Source organism: Acomys russatus, chromosome 13 (genome assembly GCF_903995435.1).
Source record: "Acomys russatus chromosome 13, mAcoRus1.1, whole genome shotgun sequence".
Classification (NCBI taxonomy): Eukaryota; Metazoa; Chordata; class Mammalia; order Rodentia; family Muridae; genus Acomys; species Acomys russatus.
Window position 1 is genome coordinate 40811893 of NC_067149.1, and position 14300 is coordinate 40826192.

General features: G+C 49.3%; 1 protein-coding gene across 7 annotated transcripts in view; it reads left to right on the forward strand.

Annotated features, from left to right (window-relative positions):
- The window catches only part of Mtmr14 (myotubularin related protein 14), a 44384-nt gene that overhangs the window by 28329 nt on the left and 1755 nt on the right, over positions 1-14300 (forward strand). For 4 of the 7 annotated variants that reach the window (XM_051155058.1, XM_051155057.1, XM_051155056.1 and 1 more), the window contains 7 exons: positions 125-210; positions 523-599; positions 827-863; positions 2923-2990; positions 3777-3835; positions 3951-4089; positions 4727-4906. In XM_051155058.1, coding sequence (XP_051011015.1) covers positions 125-210; positions 523-599; positions 827-863; positions 2923-2990; positions 3777-3835; positions 3951-4089; positions 4727-4906 — 646 coding nt within the window. Of the gene's footprint in view, positions 1-124; positions 211-522; positions 600-826; positions 864-2922; positions 2991-3776; positions 3836-3950; positions 4090-4726; positions 4907-12266; positions 12423-14300 lie in introns of all 7 variants that reach the window. The other 3 variants (XM_051155055.1, XM_051155054.1, XM_051155053.1) reach the window with 1 other exon arrangement.

Here is a 14300-nt window from a genome sequence, read left to right on the forward strand (position 1 = left end):
CTTGGACAGGTCCCTGGGAAAGAGGGCCACTAAGCTAGCCTGGAGGCCTCACCTGCACCAGGCTGGAGGCCTTTTCATCGACCCCTGTCTGGTTCTCTCATTTGGTGCTCTTGTTCCAAAACAGATGACAGCGGGCTGCTGGTACACTGTATCTCAGGCTGGGATCGGACCCCCCTCTTCATCTCTCTTCTACGCCTTTCCTTGTGGGCTGTGAGTATAAATGAGCTAGGTCTTGGGGTGAGGGTACATGCAGAGACCCTATTAGAGTCTACCTTTGGCGTCTGAATTATTGTCTCCAGGATGCAGAAAAGCTGTGGGGTGAGGGCACACTCAGCAGGTGTCATTTTTTGTTTGTTTGTTGTTTTTTTATTTTTTATTTTTTTGCAGGTGTCATGTTTAACCTTGTTCTTGGTTGGGGGTAGAGGGATAGTCACCCAATCTATGGTGTGGTTTGCTCCTGGAGTAAGGAGGTCTGTACTGGGAAGGCAGCTTTCTGATCTTGCCACCCTTGGTCTCTCCCAGGATGGGCTAATTCACACATCCCTGAAGCCTGCTGAGATCCTCTACCTGACTGTGGCCTATGACTGGTTCCTCTTTGGGTAAGTCTTCAAGGAACACTAGCCTTTGAGGTGTGTGTGCATGTTGTATTTATTGGCTTTTCTCATGAGGAACAGAGATAAGAAAGCAGTTGGCTCCCTTTGAAAAGTTGAAAGATGTTGGCAGGCTTCATCTGATGCATCAGTGCCAAGACTTAGCCTGTCTTGGTACACAGGTCTCCCGCAGCCCTGGCATATACTCGTTGACCTCCTCTCTTTTTTCCCCCCAGACACATGTTGGTAGATCGGCTCAGCAAAGGAGAGGAGGTAAGTGCCCCCTCATAGACCTATGACCTCACCTTAAGGCAGAATGACATTGAGTCTGGCTGTCATACTGTGAAGACTGTCTCTTGACTCAGGAGACTCTGATGAGGTTACCATCTTCTTCCCTCAGGCAGCATGGTGGGAAAAGCAAAAGTGCAGAGCCCCTGTGTGGACCCTGGGGCACCCTGTGTACCACAGAGAAAGTTCTGGCCGCAGCTGCTGTGATCTTTTTAGGCTAAGTTTCTTCTTTCTGCACTTGGCACTGGAACCAGTGTACAGGTTGCTTTCCATGACCCCATGCTCCAGGCTGAAACTTGGAGCTCTTCTGTCTTCAGTCCTGCCGAACCCAGAGTCCCTTCCCTCTTCCACAGTGGTCTGTCCACCCAAGGTTCCAACCGCTTCTCATTTGCAGGCTGCCTCCAAGTCCTCCATGTCCTTCCTTTTCAGTGTAGTCAGATTCCTCTGCCTTGCTACCTCTATCCCCCCTGCCCGTTCTACACCTTTGCCGGCCTCAGATCTTAAGTTGGGCTTGAATGTGTCTCTCCTTCTCCTGCTTGTTGCCTAGGTGACCTTGAGCAGCATGCTTAACCTTGAGTCTCCTGGTGCCTCACTGAGAGATACAGATGCCTATCATGACAGTGTTGGCTCCGTTTCCCCCACCCACAATGTCCTTCTCTCCCTCCCGCTCCTAAGCTTGCTTCCTTCTTATCTCCAGCTTTCTTTTGTTGCTCCCGCCCAGCTGCTCCGTCTCCCTACCAAATCTCTTCTGAGCATTTATGCATCTGCAGGGCTGCAGAGCTCATAAGCCTGTTCCTCGGAGGCCCCATGAACCCTGCCAGAGACAGTCTTTGGCCCTGGAATCTGGGTGGAAGGCCTCTTTGTAACCTCTTGTTTGGAGATTTCGTTGGTGCTTTTGGACATTCTGTCCTCCACTCCATCTCCCTCCTCCCCAGAGCACCCAGATGCTACCTTCAGAGAATAAGGGTAAAGATGAGGCTGAGCTGGCAGGGCTGAGTCCCACCCTTCAAGTCCCTCAATGTATGCAAAGGTCTCTGGTACTGCAGGGCTGGGGCTTTTATCTCCTCACACTACAGACAGCTCTGTACACAACCAGCTAAAAACAGCTCTATGTACCTCTTTACCCTGTCTTCTGTCTTTGAGGTACCCAGGATCCATTAGCATATTAAAAGGCTCCAGCCTGATGGAACACCTATGTCATTTTATGTAATGCAGCATTTTCCTATTGACCAGATCTGAGCAACCCTTTGCCTTTTTTTTTTTTTTTTTTTTTTAAAGAGAATCTTCCAGGTCCCTGTGGGAATGTGTTAGTGTTTCTTAAGTGTCTCACGGGTTGCACCTCTGGGGATCACTGGTGTGATGTATAACCTGGTGTGTTGTGCAGGCTAAATAAAGCCTCTGGTTTTTTTCTGGAGGTTCCTGGATTAGGGTACTAGCTGGGATTTGCTCATGGGGATGATGGGGTTGCTGCCAGAGTCAGAGCCTCCTACCTATACCCACGTCACAGGGAAGACCTGGGCCTCAGTTCCTGAGCACAGCAGGCTCTGAGCCACACCACGGCTGCCCTACCCAGTTCTGATCCTGTGTCTGGTGCGCCCCTTCCCATGGAATGTCTTTCCTCTTCTGTCCTGCCTTATCCACTAATCCCCTTTGCCAATCAATATCTTCTCCCTCACAGCTGTCCTTCCCTGTCAACAGCTGTCCCTAGGCTCTTAGATGGAAGTGGGAAGCTGTTGTCGTTTTCACTGTAAGGTTGAGAACATGTGTGTTGAATTGAATCTACATTGGATATCTATGTCCTCAAAGAAGCGCAATGCTTCCTTCTCTAGTCCAGCCATAGGCACCTGCCCAACCCTCTGAGCCCTCTGTATCACCCACACCAGTCATAAACCAGAAGATCCAGCAGAGTCCCTAAAGCAGGTCACTCTCCAAAAGCGGCATCACCAGAGCAGCCAGCAACCGCTTCTGGGCGTTCTGCTGTCTCCATCTTTCCACTGGGGAGAGCTAGCTTCTCACCGTGTTCTGCTTTTTCTCACTCCTTCAGATTTTCTTCTTCTGCTTCAATTTTTTGAAGCATATCACCTCTGAAGAGTTCTGCCTGAAGACACAGAGGTAAGTGGAGGTCAAGGCACTCAAGAGGCACGCTTCCATAATAGAGCACGTCTCGCCATTTATCCTAGCCCTGCATGCTAAAGCAAGTGTCCATGCTGGGACCTAAGTGAAGAGGGAATGAGTTAGTCGTCTCTAGTGGGGAAGAGCTAGTGATGCTGTAGGAAGAGACAAGCCTGTGGGCAGGAGCACTGCTCACAACTGTGAACCCTACAGGAGGGCATCTGTGCTGGGGATGGAGCCCAGTGGTACTGTGCTTGCTTATGCTCCAGGCCCCGAGTGTAATCGTTGGTACCAAAACAAAGAAAACAAAACCGAACTCAGACTGTGCCCCCATAGAAACTGAACCATACTCAGCTGGGCATCGTAGTGCACACGTTAAGTCCCAGCGTGTAGCAGGCAGACCTGAGTTCAAAGTCAACTTGGTCATCTGCACAGTGGAGCATAAATCTGCTTTCAGCCTGAAACACAGTCTTGTATGTCTGGTAGTTGCTCAACCTTGGTCCTGTGAGTTGATTTGTCTTCCTTACCCAAACTTGCCACTTGTTGCACCATAATTGAGTCCCAAATGGCCTGAGATGGTAAGGAAAAGCAAGCTGTTTTGACCTCAGTCTGCTGCGTGTGTCAGGCAGAGCCAATGGTAGATCCTGGAAGTGGGTCCGGTACTTGGCAGGCTCTGTTGGTGGGACCAGGAGTTGGAACTGTTGTGCAGCCTGGGCAGAGTCAGGAGGAGGGACAGAGAAAACTACAGCTAGAGCTGAAATGTCCTGCTTGGTATTGTCATTCTAGGAGGAAGAGTTTGCCAACTCGGGATGCAGGCTTCACTCTGGAAGATATCTGCATGTTGAGTGAGTCCTGGCCCTAGCAGGCTTCACTTCTTCACCACAGCTATGAGAGTCTACCGTGGGCTCAACTGTATGGGTAATGGGGACAGTAGCGTGCTAACTTTCTGGCTGCTTTCAGAACACAGAGACCGTGGCAGCACCACCAGCCTAGGCAGCGACTTCTCCCTGGTCTTGGAGCACTCACCAGGAGCTGTGGGGAGCTTCACTTATGAGGCTGTGGAACTTGTTCCGGCAGGAGCACCAACTCAGGCAGCTTGGTAAGGAGCCAGACTGGGACAGAGTAAACTCACAGCTGTGGCCCAAGGCCACCAGCCCTAGGGAGCCAGGCTGTAGCCCCAGGAACAAAGAGGGCTCTGACAGAAGGCTTAAGAGTGTAGCTTCATCCCCTGCTGTCTGTACAGGGGCTCAGAGCCCAGCCATCTGGTTGGTGAGGGCCACTGCACAGTAACCCAGGAGCATAAAGGGCTGATGCTCCCAGTGAGACCAAGAACAGCAGTCAAATGAGGGAGGGAAGAGCACCCTGTACAGTGTGCCAGGAGGTGTAGGGGCCATCTTAAAGGAGACAAAAGGTGGGTACATAATGATGGTAAAGGACCTGCTTTGAGGATCCTCCCTCTGAGATGTGGCAGGATCTGTGGCTTTAATATCTTCCTCCTTAGACAGTGGCAGAGTTTGGGTAGCACTTGAGAGTGAGGGAATGGAGCAGTTAGTGCACCACCAAGAATATTGTTCTCGTGTCTGAGGCTGATGGGCCAGTGCATTTGATACCTTTGCCTCAAAGCCTCGACCCTTGTTGCCTAGGAGAGGGCCATGAGCCTACTGTGTATGACATTTTCCCCATAGACAAAGTGACGCTGGGGTCCCAGCTGTGACAGCCTTGCTCTTCTGCCACAGGAGGAAGAGTCATTCATCCTCCCCACAGAGTATGCTCTGGAGCCGTCCACCGCCCTCTGAGGACCGCCTACCTTCCCACCACGGGCTGGCTGAAGCCAAGTCTTCTAGCTCTTCATCCTCAAACCATTCTGACAGCTTTTTGGGCACAGGCAGCAGTCCTCTTGAGGTCCCCAAGCCCAGGTGAGGAACCTCAAGGGGTAAGGAACCTGCTGGAGGACATGGCTGGCCTTCCTCCATTAACACAGTTGGAAGTGGGAGGGCTCACATTTAAACTGGTGTCTCTATCTGGGTGCCATTGGTATGTGCTTGATGGGTAGCAACTTAGGAGCTGAAGGAAGTGGATAGCTCAGCAGGCCCTCGCTTTGAAGGATTGGTTGCTTTTGGAGCACAGAACCTTCACTGGTTTGTAAAAAATATTGGTATTGCCTCCTCTGTGCTGTGTAGTACATGGGCACACATCAAATGTAATGATTGCTATGTGACCGGCAGGACTGCCACCAGGTGTCTCCTTTGTAAGATACCATCCCTCTGTGAACTGCCAATTGTTATTCAGGATGGGTCTGGACACTCTGGCTTCATTATGTCTCTCATATTCCATGACCACATTGATGGAGAAGCTAAAACAGATAAGGGGCCAGCCAGCTATAGAAAACCACAGCAACTCAGTATATATTGAAAAAGCATCAACTGAGACAGGACAGGTGTGCTACAGTGAGGCCAACACACTGTTTCCTGGGTAATGTAAAACTGAGTGTGCACCAGAGCTTATGAATAAGGGGCTGCTCCGGCACTTGGGGAGAGCATTCCCAGCTGATGGTGCCACTTTGTCCATCTCACATTCTAAAGAAAGACTGAGTGCATTGATTGCTTTCCTGTCTAAACCCTGGAGAATTCCTAGCCCTTCTGAGGAGCCCAGCAGAGCACTGTGGGGCCTTGAGATCACTAAAGGGTTAGTAGAATGGTCATGAGCTCTGGAGTCCTATTTTCCATGCAATGTCCTTGTAGCTTTCTGACTCAGTTTCCTCCTTGGTAGCAGGCCTGTTAAAAGGTTAAAACTTCTGGTACCCTCCTTCACTCTGGACAAGAGGAGACAAAGCATCCTCCTCAGAGAGGCAGAGCAGATGAGTGGTGGGCAAGCATCATGTATCCTCCCTGCAGGCAAGCTCTTCATCTCATGCTGTCGGCAAGTGCTGATGGGTTTGTTAGGCCCAGACTATAGCCTGTAGGTGACTGATGGCTGTGACCAAGTAGAACCAGGGCCAGGCAAACAGCCCATGTTGCCTGTGCCTGCGACTCCTATCTGCACTTGGTTGTTCTTAGGGCCACTCTGGGGTTATAGTAGCACTGTGAGACTCTTGCTATCCAAGATGAGGCTCTTGCTCATGGTCCCTGCCTCCTTTTCTGCCTGTATAGCTCCACTAGGTTTTCTTCTGGCAGGAAACCAGAAGGTTCTATTTGCCATCTAGGCTTTGCCCCAACTGTAGACAACTCCCATGTTGACCTGTCACTTTGCCCCACATCCACTTCTTTTTTTTTTTTTTTTTTTTAAGATTTATTTACTTTGTGTATGTGAGTGTTCTTCCTGCATGTACACCTACAGACCAGAAGAAGGCATCAGATCCCACTATAGATGGGTGTGAGCCACCATGTGGTTGCTGGGAATTGAACTCAGGACCTCTGGAAGAACAGACAATGCTCTTAACCTCTGAGCCATCTCTCCAGCCCCACCACATCCACTTCTTATCCCCTCTGCTTCCCCAGCCACTGTCATAGCTTCTTTCACTTTTGTGATTTTTTTTTTTTTTTAAACCTTCATATGGCCATAAAGATCCTTTCTCTGGGAAGCTGAGGAGTGTTAGGGATCTGCCTCCAGCTTCCAAGCCCTACCTCAGATCTGTGAATCACAGCCAGCCTCCAAAGAGAAGCCTGCCCTGGGTGTTCTCCGGGCTGCGCTGGGCCTTTAGCCAGGGCACACCTCCAGGGCATAGCCTGACTCCTCAGGCCGCATAGCCCATCTTATGGGTAGACTCTTTCCTCCTTTTTAGTAACTTACAGGGAAACAGCTTCTAAGATGTGGCCCAAGACCGGGCCAAGGTTAGCATGGACCTAAGTCGGGACTGGGCGGACAGTCTGTGGGTAACTGCTGTGAGCAGTCTTCTGCGAGCACCTTCCTAGAGCCAGGGCCAGCTAGCCAGGCAACACAGCTCTTAATCAGATGTCAGCTGCCAGAGGTTTTGAACGACTACACTATTCTGATTTGGAGCATTCTAATTATGTATTTCCATTAACATTAAAATTAATTTAGTCTCTTTTATCTTAAAGTGCCTGAGGGATCCTGTCATTAGCTGCTCTGCCTCTTAGGTAACAGTAGCCAATCAGGTCTTCAGTGCTACAGGCAGTTCTGTGTGGAAAACAGCTTTAGGAAAGCTGTCTGACTGCCAAAGTCACTGCTGATGGGAGTGTGCTGGATCGCGTGTGCTCCACATTCGCTAAACTTGTCTCTCTTAAAGCAGGACCCGATGAGATGAGAGGAATATGAGGCTTTGCTCGTGAAGTGGGAGGGAAGTTATGTGAAGTGTTGATGCTTACCAGGCTGTAATCTATATTTCTCATTGGCTAGACAGTGAATTTTTGGCTTTTTCACTGCCATTGTATAATCAGCATATGTGCTGACTTCCGGCTTAACTAAGAAGTCACCCTGCTCCACTTGGGCATGGCCTTAATCTTTGCTCTTATGTCCCCTTAGGAGTAAGGGGTGGGGGCTCTGTCACAGTGCTGTCCATGACTGAGGGGGATGGTGCCACCACTGAGCCCAGCTTGATGTCAAGCTACCTGAAAGGCAGACTGAACTTGGCTGAGAGACACCCAACAGCCTGGTTGAATAGCTAAGTAGCAACACAGGAACTAACCTCTCCTGCCCAGCGAGCTCTATCCCGGGCTGTCTTTATACAGCAGAGAAAACTGGCTGTGTTCTGCAGCACATGGGTACTGACATATCTAAGGCAGTCCCAGCTCCAGACCTGGGGGAGAAAACTGAGCCCCAAACTTCTCCTTTAGCTAACACAGGAGTGCAGGATCCTTGCCTGGCAGGCATGCACATGTGTAAAACAGTGATAGGCCAGTTGCTGAGCGTCCCCTCCTGGATACTTTTGCAGAGGCTATGGGGCCATTCATGAGATGCACCCCAGCTGCCTTTATGATTGGTGTCAAGAGGGTAAGTCTGGATCCAGTGACATAGCCCCTCAAAGTCTAGGACGTGGCTCAGATATTCCCTTCAGGTCACCTGTTACCCAGTGGATGGCTTTCCTCTCTGTAATCTGTAGTCAGAAATTTCAGACAGGAAACTACTTTCGGACATTCTATGACAGCATGTTTAGTTAAGATGCTTTCAAAAAGCAAAAAGGGAAACAGAAGACAAGTGAGAAAGTTAGGCTTATCAGGATCCCAAACCTATTTCCCTGTGGTTCCTTCTTGCTCCCCTCTGGTCAGCTTTCTCCATCATGTCACAGTGGCTGCTGGCAGCACCTGAGAGCCCCCACACCCTGCCCTTGCTTTCCTTTCTCACATGAAGGCCTCTTCTTGTAACCACTTTGAAGAGCTGTGTGCTTTGCTCTTGAGAAAGTTGTGTACCCATTCCTGAGCTAGCCCTACTCATTAAGAAGCAAAGTCAGCAGCAGTGGTGGCACACACCTTAATCCCAGCACTAGGGAGGCCGAGGCAGGTACAACTGTCTGAAGACAGCCTAGTCTACATAGTAAGTCCCAGGCTAGCCAGGGCTACACTGTGAGGCCTTGTTTTGGGGGAGGGTGGGTGGGAAACGGGTTTGTTTTGTCTTGTTTTGTTTTTAAGGAAAATTGGCTCAGAATGGGCTTAGGCCAGACCTGATTTCAGTCATAGCTTTAGTGTTCCCAGCTGTGTGACTTGTGTGTGTGTGTGGGGGGGGGGGAGTCACTTCCCTCTGAGCTCGGTTTTCTTTCAGTCCTTTTGTAAGCAGGAACATTGATTTTGAGCCCTGTAAATAAGGGTGAAATGGAGTAATGAAGTAAGGTATCTATCATACCTGGCATGATAGATACTTGTTCTTTCCACAAATGTTCAGAAACTGTGGCTGGTTTTGGTTGGTTGGTTTATTTGTTTGTTTATAAGGAACTGTTCTTATGACTATCTGCCAGCCATGTCAGGGTACTGGACAGCTGGTGGAAGGCCAAGCCCAATGTCTCACCGGACCTTATTCGGATAACACTTCTTGTATCCATATTTTTATGTCTCCGTGCAGGAAGCCCCCTGGCTGTGCCTACCTGTTGTCTGCCAGGAGGTAGGAGCCTTAGCTAAGAGACTAAAGTATTGCCAGAAAGTCACTGTCCTGTGCAGAGGCTTAGGTCCCTCAGACCTGGGGGCCTCGGACAAAGCTCCACAGCTCCACTCTAAGGGCAGCTTGCCCGTGTTCTTCTGGTGCTTGAGCAAGAGAGCAAGAGAGGCAAAATTTAGACTTCTTTCTTTGCAGGCTTTGTTGACGGTTGTGTAGCCAGGGCACTGGGCTGCAGCCTTACTAAAGCTGGTGAGGGCAACCCAAATCCTGAGCTGACCACAAGTCTTCCTTACTTCTCTCATGCAGGCACAGGTCCCTCCAGAAGGATGCTTATCTTTTGTCTCTAGATGTTCCTCTAACCTGCTCTAATCCAACTATTGAGTGTTGAGTGTCTCCCTTAAATGCAAGAGCTGAATGGTCATTTTACATAATCTATTCTTTGACTTAAACCTTGGGTAGGAAGATCTCATGTTCATTCTTGAAAAATTAGTGTCTCTCAAGAGTGGCTGCTCTGGCTGGGCATGGTGGCACACACCTTTAATCCCAGCACTCGGGAGGCAGAGGCAGGTGAATCACTGTGAGTTCGAGGACAGCCTGGTCTACAAAGTGAGTCTAGGTCAGCCAAGGCTACACAGAGAAACCCTGTCTCAAAAAACAAAAAAACAAACAAACAAAAATGGCTGCTCTGGGCATGCATGGTGGCACAAACCTTTAATCCCAGGACTCTAGAGGCAGAGGCAGGCAGATCTCTGAGTTCGAGGCCAGCCTGGTCTACAAAATGAGTCCAGGACAGCCAAGGCTACCAGAAAAACCCTGTCTTGAAAACTATTGAATCTACTCAACCTAAGGCCTTGTTACTCACAAATAAGGTTATCTTTAATTCATTTGTATAGAATCTTGTATGTTGATGAAAAACAAGTTTAATTTTGATACATTGTTATAGAATTCAAATTTAAAATTATTCTCCACACACATTATATATGTTTCTATTCTAATATGAGGTATTGAACCCATACAACTCAATTATAATACAAAGTTTACTTCCAGTACCTTGAAAGTGGTACTGCAGGCTGTTTAGGATAATTAAGTAATACGAGCTAATTGTTAGGTGATCAAATCATGGTCATGTCAACTACTAGTCTATTTTTATCAGAGGAATATATATCCTAGGTTTAACAGATAGATATGATCTTCAAAACAAAAACAAAACAAAAAGAGTGGCTGTTCTCTGTCCTGTCGGAGGGATACCATCTTGCTAGTCCCGCTGCCTCGTCTGTCTGACAACTACTGGCCGTGCTTTTAACTGGTGTTGCCTCTGGAAATCAAAGGGCATTGACTACCCTAGGGCATCAGAATGCTTAAGGGCTGTGATTCCCTGGGCTAGCCTCCAGGGAATGTGTTTGGGGCATGAGAAATGTCATGGCATTCTTGGTTCAGGAGTGTCTCATCTTCCCGGCTTCTCTGCTCAGATACTCCACCTATTGATTCCCCAATTTTCTTTGAGTCTTAGAATCTGTTTCCCTGTAAGTTGCTAAAAATAAAGGGCGGGGGGGGGGGGGAGAAAGTCTACCCATCAGACGGACTGTGGGGACTGAGGAGCCAGGCTGTGCCTTGGAGGTGTGCCCTGGCTAAAGGCCCAGCATAGCCAGAATACCCAGGGTAGGCTTCTCTTTGGAGGCTGGCTGTGATTCACAGGTCTGAGGTTTATCTGTGTAGAGACCAGGAAGCCTGCCTTCATGCATCCTTGGGGCTTCCAGCAGGTAGTATACCATGTCCTGGTCTCATGTCTAAGGATACCACACTTTGCCTAGGGTCACCACAGTGATGAGTTGTCAAGGCTCGGTGTTGCAGGCATTCTAGTTCACAGCACTTTTAAGGTGGAAAGCCATTTGTGTTTTTCCTTCTTTCAAGGTGCTTTTAGTTCAGGACAAGTCTATGTAGTAAAACCTGGGTTCGAAAAACCTCTTAGAGAGCTGATGAGATAGATGGCTCATGCAGTTAAGACACTTGCTGCCAAGCCTAATGATCTAAGTTCCCAGGGATCCACATGTAGAGAGAGAGAGAGAACCAAACACATAAATGCAATGTAAAAAGGAAACTTTGTGTGTCTTGGTATGGTGGCTTATGCCAGGAAGCTGAGGCAGGAGAATTGCTACAGATTCAAGGCCAACTTGAACTGCATAGTTTGTTGCAGGCCTGTTTGAAACGGATCACCAGAGCTGTACTTAGGTCACAGTTGCTTGACAGGTGGAGGGGTGTCCCCTCAGGATCCAGTGATGCCAGCAGCTAAGTAGGGTAAAGTTTTTTGCTTCTGCTTCCTGGCCCTGTTTCTGGATCCTTGTGGGAGCTTTTTTTTCTACTCTGAGTTAAACAATAAAATGTCAATCTTAGGACTTGGGAGGCTAAGACAGGAGGACTGCTCAAGTTTGAGGCCAGCCTGGGCTATGTTGTGAGCCCCGGGCTTGATGCCAGACACCCATAGGTCAGCTGCTGTCCAGGACAGAGGAGAAGGCTTAGCTGTCGAGTGGGGAGGAGGTGGCAGCACTGCTTCCCAACTCCCAAATCTCCCTCTGTCAGAAGAGGCCTGATAAAGCTGTCAGTTTGCAGCCTGATTTGATTCATCCCTCCCCTCTGGGCATAGCCATGAGTTTGCTCTGTGGTGCTCCTAAGTACAAACTTTGGCTCCTGGAAAAAGCTGCAGAAGAAGGGACCTCAGGGCTCTGTCTGTTCACTCTTCCATCTAGGTCACCACCCTCCAGTTTCTAAAAGGCTTGTCCTCCCTCCCTTCTCATAAGAGCTCAGGGGCCCTGGGTTCCATGCTATACAGATGCATGTCACAGAGAGGATAATTGCCCTTGGGGCCCAGCTCCAGCCCAATCTTCCTGTCAGCTACTGTTGAGGTGGTACTTAACTGCATCAGCCACTAGGAAAGGCACATCTGCCACAGGTTTTGGGTCTGGGTCACCTCTTGTTGCCTTGGCTTTGTTCTTCGTCTTTGGCTTCAGTATCTGCACAAAGCACTGTCCTCACAGCCCAGCACATCTTATAGTTGTCTTTCTCAGTCACTCAGTTTTGTTTGCTCTTTTGGAGAAAGTAGTTGGCTTTCAGCTGCTCCATCAGAACCTCACAGTCATGGCCCAGGACCATTGTGTTGCCCACCCTTCCCCACGATACCTCTGTCAGGCATGTGACTGACTGCATCATCTCCCCTCTCTCTCCTCTCTGCCCCAGATCAGTGGACCATCCCCTGCCCGGATCCTCTCTCTCCACAGACTTTGGCAGCTGGCAGATGGTAACGGGCTGTGGCAGTATTCAGGAACGGGCTGTCCTGCATACAGACTCCTCTCTCCCTTTCAGCTTCCCGGATGAGCTCCCTAACAGTTGTCTGTAAGTGTCTTGCTTGAGAAGGCAGGATACTCCCCTGCCCATGTCAGAAACTGGAGAGTGATCAAGAGTGAGGCCAAGGCTAACCTGAGGGAGCAGCTTGGGGTCTCTACCCCTCCCCCATTTCTCTGTAGCCTGTGGGTCCCCAGGGTATGAAGGCCGCCTGTGGCTTCTCAGAAAGCATGTTAGGCTTCATGTGTTCACTCTTCTCGGCTTCTAAAACCCCATCCACAGATGTGTCAGGTGTACCCTGAGGGAAAGCTAGCTGGACTGTAACTATAGAGGATGCTATTTATATGTGAGGCTTTGCCTGACACAAGAATCCTTTGAAAGCAGAACAGTGGGGTAGGAAGGTAGGTGTATGTTGGAGGCCAGAGCAGAGTGACAGTGGGTTAGCCTGGGACCAAGCGTTCCCTTCTACCCCACTCTCCACTTTTGCCTCAGGACAAAAAATAAGGATTGGATGGCACTGCTGGGTCATATTGCCTCTTTCTCTTGGGAAGCCACACATCCCCCTGCCAGCTTCATAGCTGGTAGATGTCAGGCAGGAGAGAACCTCCAGTGCCCTGAGGAGTAAAGCCTACTCCTCAGATGTAAGCCTGCCTTCTCACCTCTAACCATGTCAGGATGGCTTGAAATGCATCACTACTTTTGGAATCCAGTTCACAACACTCAGCCCTTGCTTCTGAGTGGAGGCAAGTTACTCTGGAAATGGAGAAGGAGGAATAATAGTCCCTCCTGGCTCTGCAACTGGGTGGTTCACCATAAGGTTTCCTTACCCAGGCCTCAGAACACAAAGCTGGATCTTAGATTAATGTTTTTTGGTTTTTGTTTTGTTTTAATCCCAGGTTGAGTTAGTATAGTAGTAGCCAAAGGTCACCTTGAACTTGTGATCATCCTGCCTTTACCTTCTGTATGTGGAGATTACAGGCATGTGCCCCCAAGCCTGGTTTATGTGGTGGTCTTGGGGATGGAACTTGGCTTTATCCATGCTAAGCAACCACTCTACCAAGCAAGTCACATCCACAGCCCTTTTCTGGAGGATAAAAAGTCCTTAGATCTTTCTGTGAAGAAGTTGTCTTCAGCCAGAGTGGTGAAAGGATCCTCTAGAGACAGCATGGACCACCTCTGCCCTACTCGTCAGCATCCTTCACCTCACAGAAGCAGGCAGCTGCTGCCCCAGATCATCCAAACAAACAGCGTATTGTATAACCAAAGCCTGAGGCTGTCTCTGAGCTCCTAACCAGCCCCCCAGACCTGGGAACTTCTCCAAAGGACAAAAGATTCTGTGATGTCAGAGTCCCTAAGATTATGAGTTGAATCTCTCCCCATTCCTTGTGAAGACACCCTTGCACTTTGTTAGGAGGAAGCAGTATAAGTCCTAGCTGCTTTGTTTTCCATCTGTGTCTTGATGTTCTCAGCCCTGACTTTGCCACGCCAGCTCTTGAGAGAGACTGAGGTAGCTATACCAGCTCCATTGCCTGTTTGTGTCCTATGTACATCAGTAGCCTGTCTCAGCTCATCATCTTGTCTCTAAATAAATTGGTCTTTGTCCCTTCTGCTTTCTGAAGATGGAGGGCCATGTAAATACACATGGAGACCCCTGGATATCCCTTGTATAGATAGAGACATCCTTTTCTCAACTGAAGCTGAAGAAATGCACCATGGCCTCCAGCCTGGGAAAAGCCTGATTAGAAAGGAAGGTCAGGGCCGGGCGTGGTGGCGCACGCCTTTAATCCCAGCACTCGGGAGGCAGAGGCAGGCCGATCGCTGTGAGTTCGAGGCCAGCCTGGTGTACAAAGTGAGTCCAGGATGGCCAAGGCTACACAGAGAAACCCTGTCTCGGAAAAAAAAAAGAAAAAGAAGGAAGGTTCAAGGACG